The 23768-nt window shown below is 29.4% G+C and overlaps 2 protein-coding genes across 9 annotated transcripts in view; one reads left to right on the top strand and one right to left on the bottom strand.

Annotated features, from left to right (window-relative positions):
* LOC109597373 (protein MTSS 1) overlaps positions 1 to 23768 on the bottom strand; it is a 78644-nt gene that overhangs the window by 11367 nt on the left and 43509 nt on the right. For all 8 annotated transcript variants that reach the window (XM_049961922.1, XM_020013034.2, XM_049961924.1 and 5 more), the window contains exon 3: positions 22693 to 22766. In XM_049961922.1, coding sequence (XP_049817879.1) covers positions 22693 to 22766 — 74 coding nt within the window. The remainder of the gene's footprint in view (positions 1 to 22692; positions 22767 to 23768) is intronic.
* On the top strand, positions 14740 to 16222 carry LOC109597335 (larval cuticle protein A2B). Its single transcript, XM_020012992.2, has 3 exons — positions 14740 to 14829; positions 14895 to 15113; positions 15726 to 16222. The coding sequence occupies exons 1-3, from the start codon at positions 14785 to 14787 to the stop codon at positions 16053 to 16055; spliced, it is 594 nt and encodes a 197-aa protein (XP_019868551.2). The 5' UTR covers positions 14740 to 14784; the 3' UTR covers positions 16056 to 16222.

The following is a 23768-nucleotide window of genomic DNA, read 5'->3' on the forward strand; positions in this document are numbered from 1 at the left end:
GATACTTTGTATCATAAAGAGCAACTCCAATTATCAACTGAATATCTATGTAAAACATTGGTCGGGCCCATTTTTTGTGATCCGAATAACTCCAGGAAATTGCATATAAACATGCAACAGAATTTGTGAGTTTATGAATACTGCTATCTTTCCCCCACCAACCATCTTTATACACCAATTTTATGCCAGACACGCCTACATTGTAGATTCAGATAAGATATTTACAGGGAAAATGTATTATAATTAAACTGTTTTATAATACATTCGTAATTATAAATACGAATAAATCAGTATTATCGTCATAGAGATGTTACGATAAGATCCCCCAGTACGTTGATGCTTTTATGGCCGTCTTTTAGTACCACAAAGAACAAACGTCTCATCAAAAAATTGCATCGAATCCAAACCATAAACATATCAAAGGTTTTTTTTTATGTTGCTCCTGGTGGATAGATGAAAAACAACCGAATGGATACAAACAGGAAATTATTGGATCCACTTAATCTTGGTTATTGCAATCTCTAATGTTCCTCATTTTTTTCTAATTCGGATTTATGGTCGAAGCTGAGTACACATTTCAAAACGGTCGGTCGTAAATTGCAACAACGTCAAATTGCCCGACTTCTTCTGTGTTGTCGGCCACCTCCTCTCGGCCATCCTCACCGTACAATTACGCGAATGCGAATCGATGCCGACATGATATAATGTAATTGATCAAGGAGTCAGCACTGGAAACATCACTTCCTCGTCTGCCCCGTTCGTTTTTCATTAAAACCGACCGCAAAACTTTTCACGGGATCAACGACACACAAACAAAACGAAAAGCAGAAATCTGTGTCTTTGTGTTGATTGTTGCGTACTGAAATCGATCGCGGTCCCGCAAGTAATGGCGACGTCTCATCGCATCAATCACTGCGTTCGAATATTTGTCGGTGACATGCAAAAGGATCATCACGAAACGCAGAAAACAATCACACAAAAATCCGAATCCCGTTAGCGGGAGAGAGAGAAAGGGCCATCCATCCAGTCGGATCGGCGTGCAATCGATTTGTAGCGTTTTTGTTTTGTTAACCGCGTGGCGCATTCTTCGCGTCCTGTGCGTGACATTTCCCCGTTTCCGGTCATAATTCTCGGACCCGAAAACAATGCACGGTGCGCCGCCCGACGGCGGAACGCTGCGCCCCGAAATCGGTCGGGGTAAATGAATGAATGAATGAATTTCCCCCTAGTTAACATTCACATGGACATACAATGTTGTTATGTGGATAATTTGATTGCTGGAGACGTGGGACTGGCACGAATTAATATTACATGAAAGGCAAAAAAGCTTTGATGACGTTATTAACTTTTCCTATTTGTCAAGTTTACCCTTCAGTAATTGATATACTGCTGGTGATAAAATTTCATAATTTCCTGCAAATATTCTTTTAAAATTTATGGATATTCTTTTTTAGTATTAGAATAAAATTGTTAGTTAGAATAAAATAAGTATATATTGTCTATGTTAATCTAACACTTCATCTATCATCATTACAAAACATCCTTTAACAATAATATGGTATGGTACTTTATAACCTCATTTCAGTAAATAAATTTGTAGATATTGCTTGTTTTTTCCTCAGTTTACATTAAAATTCTCTTTATAAAATTGTTTATTTAATTAATTTATTCAAAAATATCTTCGATAATGATTTAGAATGGTACTTTTTAAGTTCGGTTCCGCAAGTATATTATAAAAGTATAAGAATATATATTTGAAACATAAAAACGATAAAAGCAATAATTTCTTTGGTCAATTGAGTTAGAAATTCTAATAATGAAATCCATAAAAACAGAGTTTATCAGTTTTACAAAATCTACCATAATATATATACTACAATTCTTCAATAATGATAATATTTAAATTAATTGACTCGAAATAATCGTTTTCTGATATAGAATGATATTTTTCAGATAATTTCAGTAATTATACTACAAAACTATACTAATTTAGCAATGAAATCTGTAATAAAAGTATTCTGACAAATATCTAATATAATATACAGTCATGGCCATAATTATAGCATTGAATTGGATACCAGTATATCAGATGTTTCTTTTTCTTGTTTGTTTCAAAAAACAATCCGTCTTATCGTCAACTGAAATTAAAGCCAACCTGGAGGAAATCGTTGGAACCTATGCCTACATGAAAAATTCTTGTTTCCAGTTCAGTTCAATTTTGAATTACTTAGGACCACATTCATTGAACCACAGATCAGTGGAGTCGAGTAGTTTTTAGTAACAAATTTAAATTTAAAATTAAATTATGAAAAAATGATGTTAAACATCTTACAGGGTCAAAATTACACAAAAAGTTTGTTACACCCACAATGAGACATGATGACGGTTCAATTATGTTATGGAAGTACTTCCATTCTTCTGGTGTAGATCCTCTAGGGTTATATTAAACAACAATTTGCTTCCATATATTGAAGAAATGATGCTCTTAATAAATGTATTTCAACACAAATCCAAAATCGTGATGGATTGGTTGAAACACCAAACAACAAAAAAATGTTTTGTCTCGACTATTCCAATTTCTAGACATCAACTATATAGAAAACATGGAGAATCACGTTTATAACAAACTTTATTATAAAAATTTTATAAATTTAAATGCACTCCTCACAGAAATTTAAGAACATTGAAGGATTATAGAATATAGTAATATATTCGGAAAATGGTTGAGTCTATGCCACGGACATAAATTATAAAATAAAAAGGATATTATACAAAGAGTTAATGTTATATTAAATAACATGTATTTAATCATTAAAAATTTAAGTTACTACATTTATGTCCAGTTCTATTCAGAAAAGTATATGTCACATTTTATAGAATAAGAATATATTCATTTTTAAAATACTATGTAAAACAACAATAGTAAATTAATATTATGTTAACAGTTTCCATTAAATAAAAGAGTTATGGCTAAAATATAAAAATACATTCTTTTCTCAATTGAGATTGAAATTCTATTAATGGAGGCTATAAAAACGTTATATTACATAATTACTGTGACAAAAATATACCACACACTGATTTAACAAGCATAGTATTCAAATTAATTGATTTCAAAGAAACCATTAATAATAATACGTAATGAGTACTTTTAAGTCCATTTCAATAAACAGATTATACATAAAAGTATAAGTAGAAATCGCTGAGAAGTAAAAACGATAAAAGTAATACTTCCTTTCCTCAACCTCCATTGAAATTCGAATCATGAAATCCGTAACAAAGAGTTTATCGGCTTTAACCGAAAATACCTTACACAATACACCCTCGACCAACTTAAAATTGGTTAAAAAGCACCATTTAAAAGGATTTCTGGTCCCAGGCCCGGAAAATAATGCGGGGTCATGTAAAATCGGAAATGCCCTCCCGAATTTGCCGTGAATAGAGACACAATAAATGTTCGGCGTCAAGGCACGCGAGAAACGGGATAAACCCTCCCAAAGTGAACCGGCACTATAGCAGGATTATCCTCGTAGGTTCGCACAGAGTTGATTGACCCCGTGCGCCGGACTAGCAGAACGAAGAGAAACCATAAACTAATCAATATAACATTTTTTTGACGTCAAACAATTTGAATGTCGATGGTGTGGATCGTTGTGACACGACAATTATTTGGTGATTATATAAATCGAACAGAGAGTTTTGTTGGCGTATCGATCCGCTCAAAGAGTTCAAACAACTCCGCTGGCCCAGTAAACTTCAAACGCGTGCACAACGTTGGGCACGACACCTGTTTTAATGCCATCAATTTGGGGGCATTAATCGTCGGCCAATTCCCAACTTAATTGCGGCAACTTCGGCACATTCCAATTTGACGAGTTAACATAAACAATCGTTTAGTTAATCGGGTCTTAATAGGGAATGTTGATTATACTTGAACCAACTTCATAGTGCCGTGCGGCCGGCCTATTTTCTCGGAACGATTCCACAGTTTCCGTGCAGTTTCTTATTGGTCGAATGTTACTTTGTCGGTCGTTCATTGTTCGCGAACGGGCGAACCAGGTCAACAGCACCGGGAACGGCGATGCACTCGTTGTCTCTTATCGCCGTGCTGAAACTCTATACGGCGTTGAGCCCGCTCAAGTGCACTTCTAGGGCCCTTCGCGAACTTCTTGGTGGCACAAGTGAGATGCATTTCGCGAGAAAAGCGTTCATCGAGAGCCGTTACGATATCTAACCCGTAAAGCCGTCGGTGTTGTTTGCACGCTCGACTCGAACGTTTTCGATGTTTCGATGGCGAACGAGATGCGGGGCAAACACGACGCTCTTCGTTCAGTTCCTTCGGGGCGCGTTCCAGAACCTGCTTCGTCATCATTTAAATTTAATTATCGACTGCCGTCTATTCTCGGATGCACGCTGGAAACTTGCTGCTGCAACTTTCAAGTTTTGAAGTGCAACGGCTCAAAATAAACAGCGCATTGTGCTTTACGAGCTCCACTTTATTCTAATGCACATGCAAACGAAGCTCCAAGGAGAGATTAATTATTCAACGCACGTTACAACGTTCTGGATCAAAAAGTTTACTTTGTATGTTCGCTACTGTTCAACAACGTACAACAACGTCTTCACTGATTTCCAGTTAAAAAAAAAAACTTGTATAAATATCTCTCTCACATTTAGAGTGTGAAATGTTTTAAATGGTTTAAAGCTTGTTTAGGGACACAATACTCTGCATTAAAATACGTGAAATGAATTTATATTTTTTTTATTTAAACTGAAACAATTAACCAACATTTTATCAATATAAAATTGTAGTTTTGTAGTTTAAATGATGAATTTATATCTCACATATATTATTATATTATATTAAAAAATAATAATAAATTGTTATGCTAAATCTTTAAGCACTTATTTATTTAGTAATTATTAATATAAAAATAGTAATATAAAATTGTAGTATTTTTTAATTTAGTTATGATGGAGTTTGACTAACATATAAGATAAATATTAAAATTTATGATTTAAATATAATATTAACAAATTTTTACAAAATCTTTATTTTTTTAATAATAATTTACTTATTTATATGAAACATTTATTTAAATACAAATATTTAATGATTAAATATCTGTATTAGTAAAATAAAATTGTAACAAAAATAAAGAAATTTCTATAAAAGGTATAATAGGAATAATCTTTTTTATCACTGTAGTTTAACAAATTTTTATGTATACGAAAACATATAATTTTATTGTATTTAAAATAAATATAAATAAAATAGTAATATAAAATTGTAGTTTTGTAGTTTACATTAGGATTCACTCAGGACTAAAATAAATTTTAAAAAATATTTAATAAAAACAAAGAAATTTTTAGAAATATAGATAGAAATAGTTACTAATTAAATACTCATAGACTACAATATTTTGATATCTTTACTATTTACTTTTACAATATACTAAATATTTATTTACTTATTGTACACGTAAGTATATTATTTAATTGTTCCTAAAATCAAGTTGGAGCTTTTTATTTATAGTTTTTTGTTAAACCTTTAAAAATTTAAGTATTCATAAATATATACTGATTAAATACAAGTTTTGGTAATAGTAATATATAATTAGAGTTTTGTTATTAAGATCATAAAAATATAAAAATTTCTCCAACATTTTGATATGGATAATAAATTAGATTATTAATTATATTTGCATCATAAAAATATATATTTGAAAGAATAATATTTCTAATAACATAAAGGAAGGAATTTTATTTTACAACGTCAGAAATTGTTGTTTACAGACAGACAATTAAAATAACACTTTTAACGTTTAAATTACATGTCAAAGCAGTTTACTTTGGGGAGCGTTTAGTAAGATAAATATAGCACCAAAGAAAGAAAATAAAATTAAAAAAAATTCAAAGCACATAAATAAATTTCTATTAAAACTTCACAAAAGTATACTCATTATTTTTCTTTATTTCTAAGACTAAGACAATTTAATTTAATAATTAAATATACAATATCCAAAAATATTTAATACATATTTTAAAATCTAATTCAAATGTTCTTTTTTAAATAACATTTGTAAAGTGAAAATAAAATATATATACAAAAAGAAGGTAATTTTAATATTTAAATCTGTACACTTTAGGTAGCACAGAATGTTTAACGTAAATCTAGAAAGGAAGATAATATAATCTAAAACGAAAATTTAAAGGCACGCAAAGCAATTTATATTAAAACATCTCATTTTTCTTTATTTATGTACCGACATGCTGACAAGGCAATTTAAATTTGAATTAAAACCACTATTATCAACATTAAACGTAATATTTACTTTAAAGATTATGGATAAGATGTTAATTTAATTTAATTTAGTTTTTTATATGTGTATGATAGTTTTATTACATCAATAAATCTAAAAATAAAACGTTTAAATTTTACAATAGAGAATTTATACGTTTTATACATTTGCCTGTACGTTTAATGTATGTTAACATTAAGCAGTTTACTCATTTTTTTATGGAGTGAAATTAATAAAAATCTTCATATTTGTCATTGTAAACTTAATATTTTTCATTTTTAAATAGGGGCCAATTCACAAAAAATGTTATATTTTATTTTGTCATAAACATTTGTAAACCGTGTTATTTATTCAATAAAAGATACGGAAAATTTTATTTTATTTATGTTTTGAATATGTTTCCATCTTAAATGGGCCCTATTATTATAAAAATAGTAGCATAGTATATACAATGTATTTAAAAATTTTCCATTTTTTGTCCCATTTAATTTTTTCAATAAAGTTATTAATGTACGCTGTAATGTAGGTATGTAGGTACAACCTAATTAAATTTAATAATTGTCAGTTACATAATCAGATATCACGACGCAACATGTCACCGTAAATTGGCAATGTTTCAATGAGCAGAAAAACTAAATGATTTATCGACATACATACAGCATTGTCAGACACATTCACATTTTAATACATATTTCATTCACGTACAGATGGGGGATGTTGCAATTCAGTTCGTCATTGAGCTGTTTGGTTTTCCTGCAATCCCGTTTAGTTATTTCACATCATGCGTCGACGGTTTTCTCTTAAATCGCCGAGAGAGCTAAAATGATGCGAGTCCCAGAAAACAGAGCTTTTGAAACAATGACCCCTTAATGAATTTCAATAATCGGTACATTAATAATATCATGCGAAATCGATGAGTCAGTTTTAAAAGCTGTGGTGTATGCATTAAATTTAATCTAAATTGGCAATGCATTCAGGTGAATTATCATTAACCGTGTATTATGGAAGTGTTATATGGATTCGTTTATGGACGAATACATTTAGGTTGTTTGACGCAATTAATTTAACATAAACGGTGTAATTAATATTTATCAGAGTTGAATTGCGAAACTTGTTTGTTTATGTTAATAAATCAATATGAGAAAGTAAGTACTGTACAACGTTATAATTGGTTTGTACACTTGTCAATTTGTACGTGATATTGAACTAGGCATTGTTAATCCAAGAAATATAGCAAACAGTTTCGTGTAAAACTAATTGCTTGTACAAGGTGTCCCAAATTGGCAGAGACAACCAATTTAGGACACCCCGTACAACTCGTAAATTGTACCTTAAAAGCAAAAAATGTTAATCTTAACCACCAAAATGATATTTTACTGTTGCACACTTGTAAGACGAGAAATTTCCATACGAGTTTCGCACGACAATTGGACCAATGTCCAATTGCGAAACCGCTTCGTCACAGGCTGTCCGCGAATTCGCGTCGAACAATTAATTTAATTAAGAAATTTATTGTTACGCATGAGTCGATGTAATCCCAAGTTCAATCGTCGACATTATTGCAAATGACGGTCGTCGTCTTTCTCCGGTTATTGTTGTTTGTGGTTATTTAACTCGATGGGTTTTCTAAAGGATTTATCAGATGCGGAGAGCGGTACTCGAGTACCATTTAAACTTAGCCCAGATAAATGTCAAGAGGCTGTGATTTAAAGATTGCTTGGTGATATATGTTAATTGAAACAGTTCGTGGTTTCTATGTCAACACGTTGTAGACTAATTTAGTCTTTATTTTAAGCTTATTATTAATTTACAGCTGTTTGATAACGTAAATAATAAATTTTAGCAAGTTTGCTTTAAATCAAATTGAACATTTTTATTCACCATAATTATATTTGAACAAACTCTGCTTTTTAAACTTATAAAAAAATAATAATAAAATTAGTTATAACAAAATTTATACTACTGAATATTTTCTAAATTTTATTTTTCTTCAAAATTAATATTAAGAAAAATATTTTTTTAATTAAGAAATTGTCATTATTAATTGATTATTTTAATTAAATAAGATTTAGTATTAACAATTGTTTCAAAATATTTTTATATACAGTGTGCCAAAAAACTCTTTGATTAATTTTTAGAAGATATTAAGAAAAATATTTTGTTATTGAGAAATTATCATTATTACTTGATTATTTTATTATAAAACTACTTGAAATACAGTGTGTTACAAAATTCTTTGATTAATTTTTAGAAGATATTAAGAAAAATATTTTTTTATTGAAAAATTGTCATTCTTACTTGATTATTTTTATAAAATTAGTTTTATTACAAAACTTGTTTCAAAATACTTGAAATACAATGTGTATAAAATTCTTTGATTAATTTTTAAGATATTAAGAAAAATATTTTTTTATTGAGAAATTGACATAATCACTTAATTATCATAAGTTGTTTTAATGTACTTGAGATACAGTTCTTTCAAAATTCTGTATCTCAACAGTGTGTTAAAAAAGTCTTTGATTAGTTTTTAATACATATTAAGAAAAATATTTTTTATGTGAAATTGTTAAGACAGTGTATTAAAAAGTTCTTTGATTAATTTTTAGTTGCTATTATAAATAATTTAAGTGGTTAGTTTGTTTTAGTTGTTTTGTGTATTTTCAAATTAGAATGGGAAAAACAGAACTTTTATTAAACGTCAATTGTCGTAAATTTTACTTTGATATCTCTGATAGTCTCTGAAATATGCTTGAATACATATTTTTAAAATATTGAAATAACTTTTTTATTTACTTACTTATTAAATTATTAGAAAAAAATCAAGTTTTCAAAAAATATCCAATCAAAACTTATTTTTTGTATTTAATAATCCAATAGTGGAATATTCCCTATGTAATATAAATTTCCTATTTATATTTCCTATTCCTATAAATTACTTTGATAAATATTTTTTAATTATCACTCTTAGAATGAATTTTTAAGGTATGTTATTATTAAAATTTAAACTTTAAAATTAAAAATGAATATTTTTTTCTAAAATATATGCCATATATTAAAAAAAAAAAGTGGAAATCAAAAAATACAGCTTGTCAAAAATGTGCCAGACCAATTATGTGTGCAATGTCACCGTATCACTATGTGAGTACCAGCAATTTACGTAGTATATGGGACACAATGTTACAAGTTGGTACATTAAGCACAAGTTTCGATCCCATAACTCATCTGTGTGGGTCAGTCGTTCAAGTCGAAACTAATTTTGGAAAATTGATTGTTTACAACGTAATATACAGGCCGTTGTGATATATTGCCCAATGAATGTCCCGTTGAAATTTACTTTGGTAAATGCGACATTTACACGGTCGCCAACCACGACCGATGGTAATTATACGCACACGAAGTGTAATAAATTGTGATTTATCACTTGGCTGCTTTTAAAATTTGCTTTATTTGGACTGGAAATTGACTACAATGTGTACACGAGCGACAACGAAGCGTCCAAAGTTCGTGAGAGGAAGCCTTTTAAAAATTTACCGGACGAATTTGTCCGCACAATTGCATTATTAAACTGCTAGGGCCCTCGACAACTTCCGACTTCAATGAAGCCGTTCGGGGCCGTCGAAAATTTAGGCGACATTAAAGAAAAACATTCAATTTAAAATAGTAACGAAGTGTCCGTGCAATTTTCGCTCTTACTGGTACAAAACGGAATATGAATAACACACGAAATGACATTCAGACTTGAACTAGCACGACACAAACGCAGATAAATCTCAGCTAATAGTAAGTTTATGTAACGCCAACAAACATAAAATAGCGTAAAACCCTATTTCTAATTAACTTTCCAACGAATTAATCAATTAAATCAAAACAAGGCGTGTCCCCTAATGAATTTAAATTGAAAGATTATCAGAAAAATGCGTTTGCAAACGTGTCCGATGTGAAAAATCACTTCGCCAAGTTTGGCAGGCGCAATGCGTTCACGGTGCGGGCAACACACGAGGTAATTAATTAATCCGAAGTTTAATGGTTTTTAATGAATTTGATGGAATTTTATGAATGCCGTCAAACGGAAATATCAAAACCAATAATTCCAGTTTTTGTGTGTGTTTTAGAGGGTTTATGGCGAACAACCATTTTAACAGCAGCGAATTTAAAAACTCCATTAGGTTTCTGTATCTTTTGCTATAACAATGAAAATTTTATCACGTTTCCTCCATAAAGAAAATTATATTATTATGACGCGTGATACATACGTATACATATCTAAATTGGATAATAAATTGTACACTTTCTTGAAATATTAGTACGAAAGATAAACACTAGATCATGATTACTATTATAAAATAGTATATATTACATACATTACCATTACATTAGTAATAGATTACTATTACATTCAAACATTTATCATACTAATTTTCTTGTTTTGTAATTTATACTTCTTCAATTTTTATTAAAAAAGCAAAAATTATGAGGTACCAAATCAACTATTTCATTATCAATTTTATAATTTTTTTATAATTAATTTAAAAGACACACGAAAAATATTACGTTAAATATAAAATTCTCCTTTTAATTATACTTACTTAAAATATTATTTCAACAGAAAATAACCGTTTTCCAATATTTATCTATGAACAAATCACAATTGAAAGATAAATAAGATAAATTGGAGTGTTTTAATATTAAGTGAAATTTATACACAATCATGTTTTTCATTTGAGAGAAAAATATTTTCATAATATAAACAAAATTTCTAGTTTATATTTATGAATTATAACTCTGGAAAACTATTTAAATTTATATGTTTTAACATTCATACATTCAGGAAATTTTATAAAAAAAGTTCCAAATCAACAATACCAGTTGAAATTAATTAATAAAATGTTCTTTTCGAATATTGAAATACTAAAATTAAATTATTATTTCATTTCTACTTATTATTTAATAATATTAATAAAAACATATTTTGCATTTTACGTAAATTAATCAAACTGGTTCCAAAGGTTTATAATGTATATGTCCACGATTATATAAAAAAATGTCACAACTCTAAACTACCTACTACTTCATTATATTCAAATGTTTATAATTATAATAAAATAAACAATTATAATAGACGTATAAGAAATTATGTTGTCTTTTTGTAATTGAAATATTTGTTAAATATCTAATTGAAATTGTTTTTATTATTTGAAGAAAGTTATGTTTATTTATATTAATTACAGTTATATTTTCATGTATAAATTATTACATTTACTCATTATTTATCAGAAAATTACAAGTTTTGGGTATTCCAATAAGACAAGTTAAAAAATAATTTTCATTTGTGTTTATTATTTAGAAAAAAAAAATATATTTTTCATTTAAATTTAAAATATCTTATATTAAAACTCACGTGATACATTTATGAATAATCACTTTTTTACTACATAATTGTTATCTTATTTTTTACATTATATATAAATTATCTTATTAATAATGAGTTATAATTATTTCGAGAAAATCGCATTTTTCTGACAATCTCAATTCAAATAAGATAAAATACGAGAAGTTTAATATTAACTAAAATCTAAACATTGAGAATTTGTAATATATTATTTATAATTTTTTGTATTTAAAATGTATTTTATAGAAAATCAAATAGTTTGGCAGCTATAAAGTCATATTTACTCAAATTTTATTGATTTTAAACGTGTTTTTAGTCCCTTTATTTTAAAACTTTTTTAAAATTTGAAACATAAAAAAATAAAATTTAATAATCACTTGCCAAAAAATCTTAATATATTTCTTTTATATACTCCAATGTATCTCGGCCACAAGTAAAACACGATGGGTTTTCATTAAGGCCGATTTTCTCGTAATTATAAAAAAATCTCTTATCTCATATGACAAATCGATTAAGCAATTCGCCCAATCAATTAAAACGCTTCGACCAAGGCGTGTCCTCTTTTTTCGCCAACATTTACATGCAAAAATCACCCGTCAGGGAATTTTCCCCTGGCAAAATAGCGGGGGTTAAATGGGTACGCGCGTTTTAAAAAGCGCACGGCTGTTGCATAATGGAAACGATATATAAACTGTGCGACCACGTCCTTTGGTCCATACGACGTCAGTACAAATCGAGACAATATTGTTTATTATTAAGTGCGACAGACGAAGAAAGTTGTGCGATATGATTGCAAAGGTGAGATCTTTAAAGTACTTTTTATTCTTAACTGTGGTAACTTTAGGACTTTCTTCCGTTCGACTTGTATAATTAAGAATTTATTAAAATGATCGGGCTGTTAAGGTGAAAATGGGTCGTAATAATTGAATTTAGTTAATACGAATTAATCCGACGGCAAGGAAAATTGATATCCCTTTATACCTTTAACTCAATTTTACACGAAAGCAACCTAGTTAATAAACTAAAGCCAAAATGACCATGAGATAGACGTTTTGCCGCGTCGTAAATTGTGCAAAACACTACTTTGTCAATAAGTAATGCCGGTTTGTTGTTGATTTCGTATCTTCGCAAAACGTTTCCATAAATAATTCATCCAAATCTGCCCTATAAACTTAGACATATTCCATTAGAGTAATATATACGGCTTGTCTGATGGATGTGTGAGAAATCGCCTGTCTGCCTACGGCATTCAAACGGAGATATTGCCGGTGGGTTTCAATTTGAACGGGAGCGTTTCGAATTTATTTAGGCAGTGACACAAAACAAAATGAGTAACGAGTTTGCTTAAGTTTTCAGAAAAACGATTTTTTAATTTTTTTATCTTTCAAATTAATAAAATTGGGTATTTGGAAGGAATGTCTAATACTTTATCATTTTATATTATTGAACATTTACAGTGACTATAATATGTTATTAGTTATTTTCTTAGTGATTATGTTAAAACTACCAAATATGATATTTGACAAAGTTTATTCGAAAATTACTAATTATATTTAATTATATTTATATATATTGTTGTTTTCCTCTGTATTTCATACAAAACAATAGTAATTATCTCGTGATTAACTGAAAAAGCCTTTACATTTAATTTTATTGAATATTTTATTTTTAAGAAATTGTTTTTTTTTCAACATATTACAGACAAATTCAATTATGGTTTCCGAAAATTGTAAATATTATCTCAAATCTTTCAGTAATTATATTTTTTTGTGATAGTATTTTAAATTACGTAAAAAAGTACGGTTTTTACAGTTAATAATAAAGTTTATATATTTTTTGAAATGGGATAAGCGACAGAATTCACAGATATTTCCTAAATGATTATAGATCAGTTTTTTCTATATGCTCTGGAAATAATTGTAGCAGCTAAACCAAAATTAGTTAGTAGCAAACTAACCAAAATTAAACTAAAAAATACGCTGTATGTCAAGTTTTTACTCCAAAACTATACTCCATTCAAATTAGGTACGGAGTAACAAATGTTTCTTATTGGTCAATTTGAAAGGATTGATTCATATTGTTATCTATTTCTTACTTAAATTTTTCCAGGGTAGGATTCTGACATAAAGAGTATCGTGCCATTTCGGTTACTTATTTATTTAATTTATTTATATTATTATTACTTAAAATTACGGTATATAATACAACTTACAATTTTCATTTTTAAGCTAAATTATCGAGTCCAAAAAATATATATTTTTAAATATTTGCTAAAAATATTATTTGGATATCTTTAGATTTAAATACAGCCCTGACAACAATCACGTGTACTGTGCGTAAATATTGCATGACTATTGTATACTTCAGTACCTTATATGAATACATTACAGGTAAGATAATCTACAGAAATAATGTTGACAGTTTTTCGTTAGATACACATTTTTCTATTTTAATATAAAAAATACAATGTACAATAATAAAGAAAAGTCAAATTTGACAGATGGTAACAATTCTAAATAATTATAATACATATTCTGTATAAAAACGAAAAATAAATAACAGTAGCTACCTGATAAATTTTGAAAAATAGAAGAATATACAATTTTATCAGTAAGTTTTTGACAAAACTGAAAGTTACAAACATGCAAACATACGCTATAGAACAAAAAGAGATGAAGAACATGGTGAACTACGTGTTACAAAAGATAATTGGCAACAGAGAATTTGATGAAGATAAAGTAGACAAATGGCGAACAGAAATTAGAAATAAATGTTCGTCCGAATTGGAAAAACATACTCAGGATTATATAATCATTTGTACCATTGAGAAGAAGAGCGGCAGAAATTTTTATAGAGTCAGTGCTCATCGTCCCTATAGTGTCACTGTTCAGTGGGAAAACAAACATATGTACTGTTTTGTATCGATGTATGCCAGATTTTCGGACGTTTTTCATGCACATTAGACACGTTCAAAGTTATTATATACTTATATTTACTGTAATTTAGCTTGAGTTCAATGAGAAAATAAAGTTGCCGAAATGTTAAGGTTTGTTTGTTCGTCCAAAACTTTTTTTAATCCAGTTGAAGACGTCAATGGAACTGTTGAAGATGACATCCTGGATGCGACGAAATGCTTATGTTTGTATTTGAGTGTAGACATTACGATTTCCGAAATCCATATATTTTAATGTGGCCTATTTCAGGTTTTTATGATCTGTTCAGCGGCCGCCTTGTGCCAAGCCGCCCCAGGCTTACTGGACCTGTCCCCAGCTCCGTTGGCGTTGGCCCATGCCCCTGTGGCGGTAGCCCATGCACCTCTGGCGGTAGCCCATGCACCCATTGCCGTAGCTCACGCTCCCCTAGCGGTGCCTGCTGAACCCTACAACCCCCATCCCCAGTACAACTTCCAATACGGAGTCCAGGTATAAGTTTGCATTAATTTCGGCTTAATGTTCACTAACACATGTATTACTACTAAATCTATTTTTTCGGTGTTTATATACTAGTATATTTAGACATTTGCTATATTTAAAGAAGCTGGTTCTTAATATCAGGAAGTTTACGACGATCTAAAAGTCTTGATGTGCTACTTGTGTCTAAAAATATTTGAAGTACCTTACGATATCTTTAATGAGGTATCATTTCCCCTCTTTATAGGCCATTTCGTACCCGGTTTCATAATGTTCGGAAATAAAATTCCAAGACTAAACGAATAGATTATGATCTGTATTTAAAATCCAAACAAACCCACTTTTGTTAGAATTACGTAACTGAATCGCAATCTCACTAATCTCTTAAAGTAACAGGATCCAAATTATAACCATATCAACCGCAGGATCGATATTCTGAATGCACCACAGGCGGTTTAATTAACAATTAATTTGCGTTGGTGCATTGTCGCGACCTTATTTTAATTACATTTTAATACCAGACGCAATTATTAGACCAGTGATTAGTGCCATCATCGCCGATCTAATAACATTTCAATTTGCCGCATTGATTGGCTCGTTTAACCGCCATTGTGGTTGTTGCAGGACGCAAGCACCGGCGATATCAAGGAGCAGAAGGAGATCCGCGACGGAGACGTGGTCAAAGGTAGTTACAGCCTGGTGGAACCCGACGGTTCGAAAAGAATTGTCGACTACACGGCGGACCCAGTAAACGGTTTCAATGCCCTCGTGCGCAAAGAACCGCTGGCTCATGCGGTCGCTCATGCGCCGCTGGCCGTTGCGCATAGCCCCATCGCAGTTGCGCATGCTCCGGTCGCCGTTGCCCACGCCCCCGTTGCTGTAGCTCACGCGCCGCTGATCGCACACGCACCCATTGTCGCGCATGCACCACTTTTGACCAACATCTTGCACTGATTTGGGCAGACGTTCATGTTCAACGCATATTTATCCATTTGTATATAATGTGTCATTTTTTGTATCCACTTTTCTAATATTCTTTTATATGAATAAACATTTTGTATTCTAAATCTGATGTTTAATTTGCCACCCCTTTTAGATTTAAAGTTACATAAAGAATTAGAATAAAACAAAAAAAACCTTCTGAAATCGATAATAAAAATTACCCAGCATTGGTATAACATTTTTAAACCAAATATAATTTTAACAAAATAATACAATGGATTAAAATTAAATATCATCAGTTTTTCACATAGAAGATAAGAAATATGAAAAATTATTAAAATATGTTAATGTTAATAAAATTAACATTAAATAAATATATATATATATATATATATATATATATATATATATATATATATATATATATATATATATATATATATATATATATACATCCTAAAAGTGATATTTAAATTGATATTTTTGTCAAGACTTGTACCTATATAAAATATTGGACTCAAAAAAAAATTGAAATTTTTTAAATTTTTGTTAAATAAAGGGAGAAATAACTAATCTTATCCATTTTTAAATGTTTCTCTTTGATAAAAATGAAATACATTCTTTTAAATAAATAAACATTTTTTTAAAATCTAAAAGTGATATTTAATTTGACATCTCCATCAAGATTTGTACCCATATAGAACATTTGATTCAAATAAAAAATGAACATTTCAAAGGAAAAATAAAATTCTCATATCAACATAATGACAAAAGAATGTCACTAATATTTTATCCAACGATTAAAAACATTAAAAACTGTTCTTGACCTATATTTAATAAAATTAACTAAAATAAATTTTACTTTTTGTTAAATCAAGGGAAGAACAGCCAACCTCATCCATTTTTCAGTATTTCTTTTTGATAAAAAACATTCTTTTGAATAAGTAAACATTTTTTTATTCTAAAAGTGATATTTAATTTGACGTCTCCATTAAAATTTGTCTCAAAACATAAGATAAAATTAAAAAAAGCTTTAAAGTGGATAATAAAATTATCCAGCTCAAAGTGATGTCGAAAAGTTCACATTTAATACTTTGTCGAACATGAAACCCGAACCATTTTTAAACCAGCGTTATTTTTAACAAAATTAATTTTATAAATTAAACTTGTTAAATCATCGGAGCAAAAGCCGGGTCCTGTCCGTTCTCCGTCGTCCCCCTTTGATCGTAACGACAAATACAGCGCTTCAATTTCTGGCAACCGTTCCCAGTGCATTAATAACACGATTACGCCACCGTTTTCCAAGTTGAAGGATAAACACGTCAGAACCGGCAGCGTAAATATTTACCTCCGATTATTTCAGCGCATTAGTCAACTCCGCATCGGCATCTCTTTGACTATACATCACGGTGGCGCAAAGGTCGACGCCTATCCCGGTTATCTGGTCATGTGCAAAAACCGCAACAAACGGTGACTGTCCGCGGACGCCCGTCACGTCCGACGACGATGGGGACGCGGCGTTCCGTTGATCCGGTGCAGCGGCACATCGATTGACCCACATACGGAGTGCAACCCTTTGGCGTCGGCACGCCAACGATGCGCCCGGAGGCCATTCAACTCTCTCATGCCGAATTTAGAAGCGTTTTGTTTGGCGACGCTTTCTTTCCCGGCCCGACGGCCAATCGATGAGCCCGCACCAGGTGCCGCAAAAATAAATAACTAACTCTTCATTTCCGAACCGGCGCTACGAATATGATGGGAAAAAACAATAACGGCGGATTGAATCGGTAAACTGCACGGCTACGTTGCCAACGATCAAATTGAATTGCGGCCGGGAAAAAATGCCCGCCAAGATATCGACGAAGTGATCTATATGAACAATTTAACCCGACTTTGTTTCCAAACACTGATCCACGCTGATCTCGGATAACATTGTTCCGCTCTTATATTTACGGTGTCCCTAACGGGCGGCTTAAAATAAATCCGTCGGATTTAGTCAGCCGTGTAATGTTAACTTCATTACTCCGATAAAATGGAACTTGATTCCGTAAGCCGGAACTGGGAATGGTGGATGGACGTGGGCCAGTGAAATTGCCTGGCGCATTCGCCCAAATTATAAATTCGTTTCACGCGCGAAATAAAAAATTTACGAGTACAGATCCCGATGGGCGAAAGTGGCTGCGTTATTTTATTCATCCAATTCTTATTACTTTGAACAAACGAAAATTTCAAGGTGCTTGAAAGAAAAACAATGAAATATGCACGAAAAGTCTAGACGACCTTATAGTTATGCCGGGGCTTTGTCGATGTTGTTAGTCTTTTTTGTAATATCCTTGAACGAATAACGCTTCGAGATGTGGAGGTAAGAGAAAAAAACGCAGCTTATTGAAAAGCATATTTCAATAGAATTTCTTTGATGTGTGATCTACTCATTTTTTATGTTTGTACAAGCTTTTGAAAATTCGTTTATTTAATAATGTACGTTTTTATTTTCTTATAATAATAATAATAACAAATAATAAAAAAACAGACTTTAGATCAATAAAAAATACATCTACAAATTATTTCTAAATATGAATCATTATTAAATTTTAAATTTACTATAAAATATTATAGAACACAGTAAAACAACTTTAAAAGAAAGAACATGAAATAGTACATAAGAATTTTAAGAAACATTTTAAAATATTGATTATTCAATTTTTATTAAACTAAAAAGCAACACAAAAATACTCATCATACTTACATTTTTTAAATATTCTTAATTTTTGTTTGCAGTTAAAACTGTATTAATATTGATTTAAAAAATTAAAAATATTTGAATAATATAAAACATTGAATGAATAAAAGAAAACTTTAGTAAATGTATTATAAAACAAATTCATTAAAAAAATTAATGTTAAAGAATATTTTAATTTTAACTAGTTATAAGTAAATTATTCAACTCGGTAAAATTATTTCAATTAATAATAATAAATTTATCTTAGAAAAAAGAATTTGTTTGAACGGAATTAAAGTTTTAAATAGAATAGAATAGATTGTTTATGAACTATAACTGCTATAATATGAATATAATATAATAATGAACTATAATACTATAAATACATAATTTTTTAATATAAAAACTGATATTAGATAAATAAAAAATACGTCAAAAATTGTTTCTAAATGTAATCAATATAAAGTTTTTAAATATTAGATCAGATTTTTAAGATACATTTAAAAATATTAATTATTAAACTAAAAAGTAAAACAAAAGTATTAAGTTACAATTTAAAATTAAATATAAATATTTGAACGACATAAAACAGATTTAACCAATAGAAAAAAATTTTATAATATTTTAAAAATATATATTATACCAGAAATACGTTAAGAATATTAAATTAATTAATATATAAGAATATTTATATTTAAAAAAAAAAACATGTTTAAATATGATAAAACTGATTTTAGAAAAAAATTTAAAGAATTAAAGTTTTAATAGATTATTTATCAATTTAAATTCAAATTAATAAAATACAGTTAGTTAAATAAAAAATACAAAAAATCGTAATTTAAATATGAACAATTTTAAACAGGCATTATAAAATAAATTAAAAATAGAAGACAAAAAAAAAACACTTTAAAAATTAATTATTAAATTTTTATTAAATTGAAAAGAAAAAAAAATAAATTAAGTACGTTACATTATATCTTTTACAATATATTAAATTTTGTTTACAGTTAAAACTGTAAATTAATACAGATTTAAAAAATAAAGAAATATTAGAACAATATAAAACATATTTAAGTAATAAAAGAAAATTAGTAAAATAATAATTAAAAGTGATTTTAGAAAGAGAGAATGAAATAAAATTTTAAAAGAATACTTATCTAACATTTTATAGCACTTATAACTTCTAAACGCAATAATTTGTAGTCCATAAACATAAATGAAATAAATAAACTACTATTCATATTATAATCACATTAATTAATAGTAACTCATAAATAGTTAAGTAAAGCTGAATCTCCATTAATTATCTTTTTATAAAACTGATTCAAACTGTCTCTTCGCATTAAAATGCAATTATTCCATCAACAAAGAAATCTTCTATTCAGATAATATCTAAAACTTATAATTAGTGCAGAAAATAAATTACAAAGCGATACGCTCTAATTAACGAAAAAATAAGCAAAAAAAAAACGAAACACTCCAGATTTGCACAAAGGACGGATTCGTTTTCATATCATTAGACACAAAGCAAGAAAACCCCGTCAAATTAACAGAATGAAACGTACAGAAAATCCAAGGCAAAATAATTCTCTACTTTCGCGCATTTATTTAGTAGGTTCGCGTGAACGCGAGCCGCGCCGTCATTTTTCGGTCGTGCCTTTTTCATTTCGGGAATGCAGTTTACGAGACCCGGCAAGCGGGAATTCGGTTTTATGTCGATTTTATGGTACATAATTTTGCATAATACCCGATTTTATATTCTGCGTCACACATATCCGCCATAATTTTCGGAAATGGGGCGCACCAGATCAACGTAATAATATCAACATTCATAACTCCACCGTTCCCCTTCGCACGGCGCAAATTTGAATTGTCTGTGAGAAGTTAAATGAGGGCTGATAAGTGAATAGTCAACAATAATTATTATGTATTTAATTTTGGCTTGTTCGTTAATATTCTTTGTTTTTTTTTTTAATTTAGCTTGATTTTTAGAAAACAAGTGAAAAAATAACTAATAATTGATTTAGTGGATACAATTCACGTTAGCTGATATTTTAAAAGAACCTTAGAACAAAATAATATATTTCAGAAAATTATTCAGTTATGAAATCAATTTTCTGTGGTTAAGTGAATAACAATAATTATTATATGTTATATTTTCGTTTCTTTGTTAATATTCGATGTTTGTATTTGAATTAGTTTGATTTTTAGAAGAAAACTGAAAAAATATAGTTTAGAATAAGGAATAATTAATAATTTTTTAAAGTTTATAACAACTTAAAATTGAAATTAATAATAATATCCTATTGATAATTGTTAATAAGTTTAATTGATTTAGTAGTTACAATTGAAGTTACCTGATATTCATTTCTATTGATAATTGTTAATAAGTTTAATTGATTTAGTAGTTACAATTGATGTTACCTGATATTCATTTTATAAGAAATTTTTACCAAAAGAATACTTAATATTTATTTGATAATATTTGATATGTTTTATTGATTATATTGTGGTTCTTAGAATAAAACTAATGGTAATATTTTAATTATAATTTTCAAACTCAAACATTATTATAAAATTTTCTAAATAATTAATAAGTTTTGAGACATTTTTAGACTATTCTAACTAATTCGCTTATAAATAATAATCAATAATAGTTATTGTTATTCATTAAAAAATAGTTAGAAAAGAATATTTTATAGAAATTTCTAAGACTTCTACAGATTTTATAATTAATAATGTGAAACATAGAGTTAATATCTTATATTTAATTTTAAGTATAATAGAAAAATTAAAAATTATATAAAATAAAGAAGAATATTAAATTTGGATTATCAAATGTGCACGAAAAATCAACAAATATCAAATACTGGAATAAGTAATATAGGATTTATTTAATTAAATACTTATTTTTTTACAAATTGTATTAAATTTTATCTGGGTACATTATGTTGGCGAAGCGTCTGGAGAAGATATTGTAATGAATCCACTGAAGCTGCATCACGCCAATGACATCATGAAAGCTGAACCAACGAAAAAATTGTCGTGCAACATATTTAAAAATAGTTTATTAAACTGCGATGAATCAACGATTGGAGGAAGAGGTCTCATGCAATGAATTTCATCAAAAAATTGGATAAATGAATTCCACATAAATTAAGTGAGGATAACAAAATTAGACGTTTGAGAATTGCCAATTCTTTCATTGCACGCAACGCAAATGAGCTTTTTATTGATCGCATTGTTACATGCGAAGAAAAATTGAATGTTTACGAGAATTGTCGTCAGTCTGGACAATGAGTTAAAGGTTAGCAAATGCGATGGAGCTTAACCCAAGAAATATTTTGATGTCTGTGCGGAGTACTACGTGTAGAATTTTTCGTTTTGGTCGCCTACTAAGAGGATCAATGCAACTGTCTACTGCTCGAATAAGTTTACTTATTCAAAGAACTTCTTTAGTTCATAGAATAGACGTTCTACTTCTCCAATGCCACACCGTTAGAGACTTAAAGGAGGCTTCAAGTTAATAAGGAAGTTCCTCCCATGCACCATAATCCAGATATTTCTTTGTGTTTTTATTTATTTTTGTCATTGTCCAGTCTTTTGTCGTAATATAAGTTTAATACTGAAAAGGTGGACGAAACAAAAATTGATCTCTTTTCCGCTTCAATAATCCAGATTTTTTTTTTATGTCATGAATTTGTTTGTAAAACATATTTGATTATTATGTTGAATACATTACTATAAAATCATAAACTACTTTTCCTTATATCTAATACTTTGTTACATGATACAGACACGTATTTTTAAGGTGAATCAAATTTATGAATGTTCCAATGAATCCAACATTTCAGTACAGTGTAAGCAGGGCGTAGAGTTGCGAAATAAATCGAATTAACACAAAAAGGAAAACAACGAGCAGAAACTCACCTCTGGCATTTGTTGCCGAGTCCGCGATCTTCTGGAAGGCCTCCAAATAGGCTGTAACTGCAAGTATCGTCGCCCTAAAACAAAAACGTAAAACGGAACGTGAGAAAATTTATCCGCAAACCGCACTAATGGTTTATTATTGCTTTTGAAACGTGTGTGGTTGTGCCCAGATGTGCGAAAATTGATTGGTTTTAACAGTTGTTCGGACGTCTAATACCCTTTTTGTTGCAATCATGTATTACCGCATGTTCCAGACTTGAAAGATTGATATCCAGAATGAAAACAAAAAAAAAAAATAAAATCACAAGAACACCCAAACATTTCCGACGAGATAGAGACACGTGCCAAACATTCGCTGATATCGACCCGTTGTACATTTTTATACGACGCTCCGCATCAAAAGTGGCACCAGATGCGTGTTTGGCATGTCGGCAATTAATTCCGGCGCTTCCGTTCCGGTCGCACTTGCCAATTTCGAATTAGTGGAAATTTTGTGCTAATGCCGATCTGTAGAAATGGGTACATCTGGTTTGAATAATTTGTTTTTGTGCGTGCGAATATAATCGTAGGAAATTATTAGGTATAGTCAAATGAGCAGCATTCGTTGCCACCTATTATCGGCAAAATTTACCCAGATGTACAGTAGCGGTCATTATTATGGTAACTTTTTAAAATTATTAAATATTTTAGCCATAACACTTAACTTGAAATAAATTAATATTCTATAAAATGTTATGTATATTTTTCTGAAATGTTCTGGACATAAATAGAGCAACTTTAATTTTGAAAGGGAATTTTATAAATTAAATCAGTGTTATTTAATTTAGCATTAACAATTTGTATAATGGCCTTTTTGTTTTAAAATTTTGGCCAATTCTCAGTTTATGTTCCTTCAAGCTTCAATCATTACTTCATTTAAGTTTGTCAAATTTTTATGTTGAATATGGCTATAAATGTGATCCACCATGTTTTCTGTGGTGTTGAGACGGGCAAGACAAAACAACAAAAAATTTTAACAAATCCCCCACATTTTGCATTTGTGCTTGGGATCGTTTTATTAAGAGTATTATTTCTTC

This window comes from Aethina tumida, chromosome 1 (assembly GCF_024364675.1).
Source record: "Aethina tumida isolate Nest 87 chromosome 1, icAetTumi1.1, whole genome shotgun sequence".
Taxonomy (NCBI): domain Eukaryota; kingdom Metazoa; phylum Arthropoda; class Insecta; order Coleoptera; family Nitidulidae; genus Aethina; species Aethina tumida.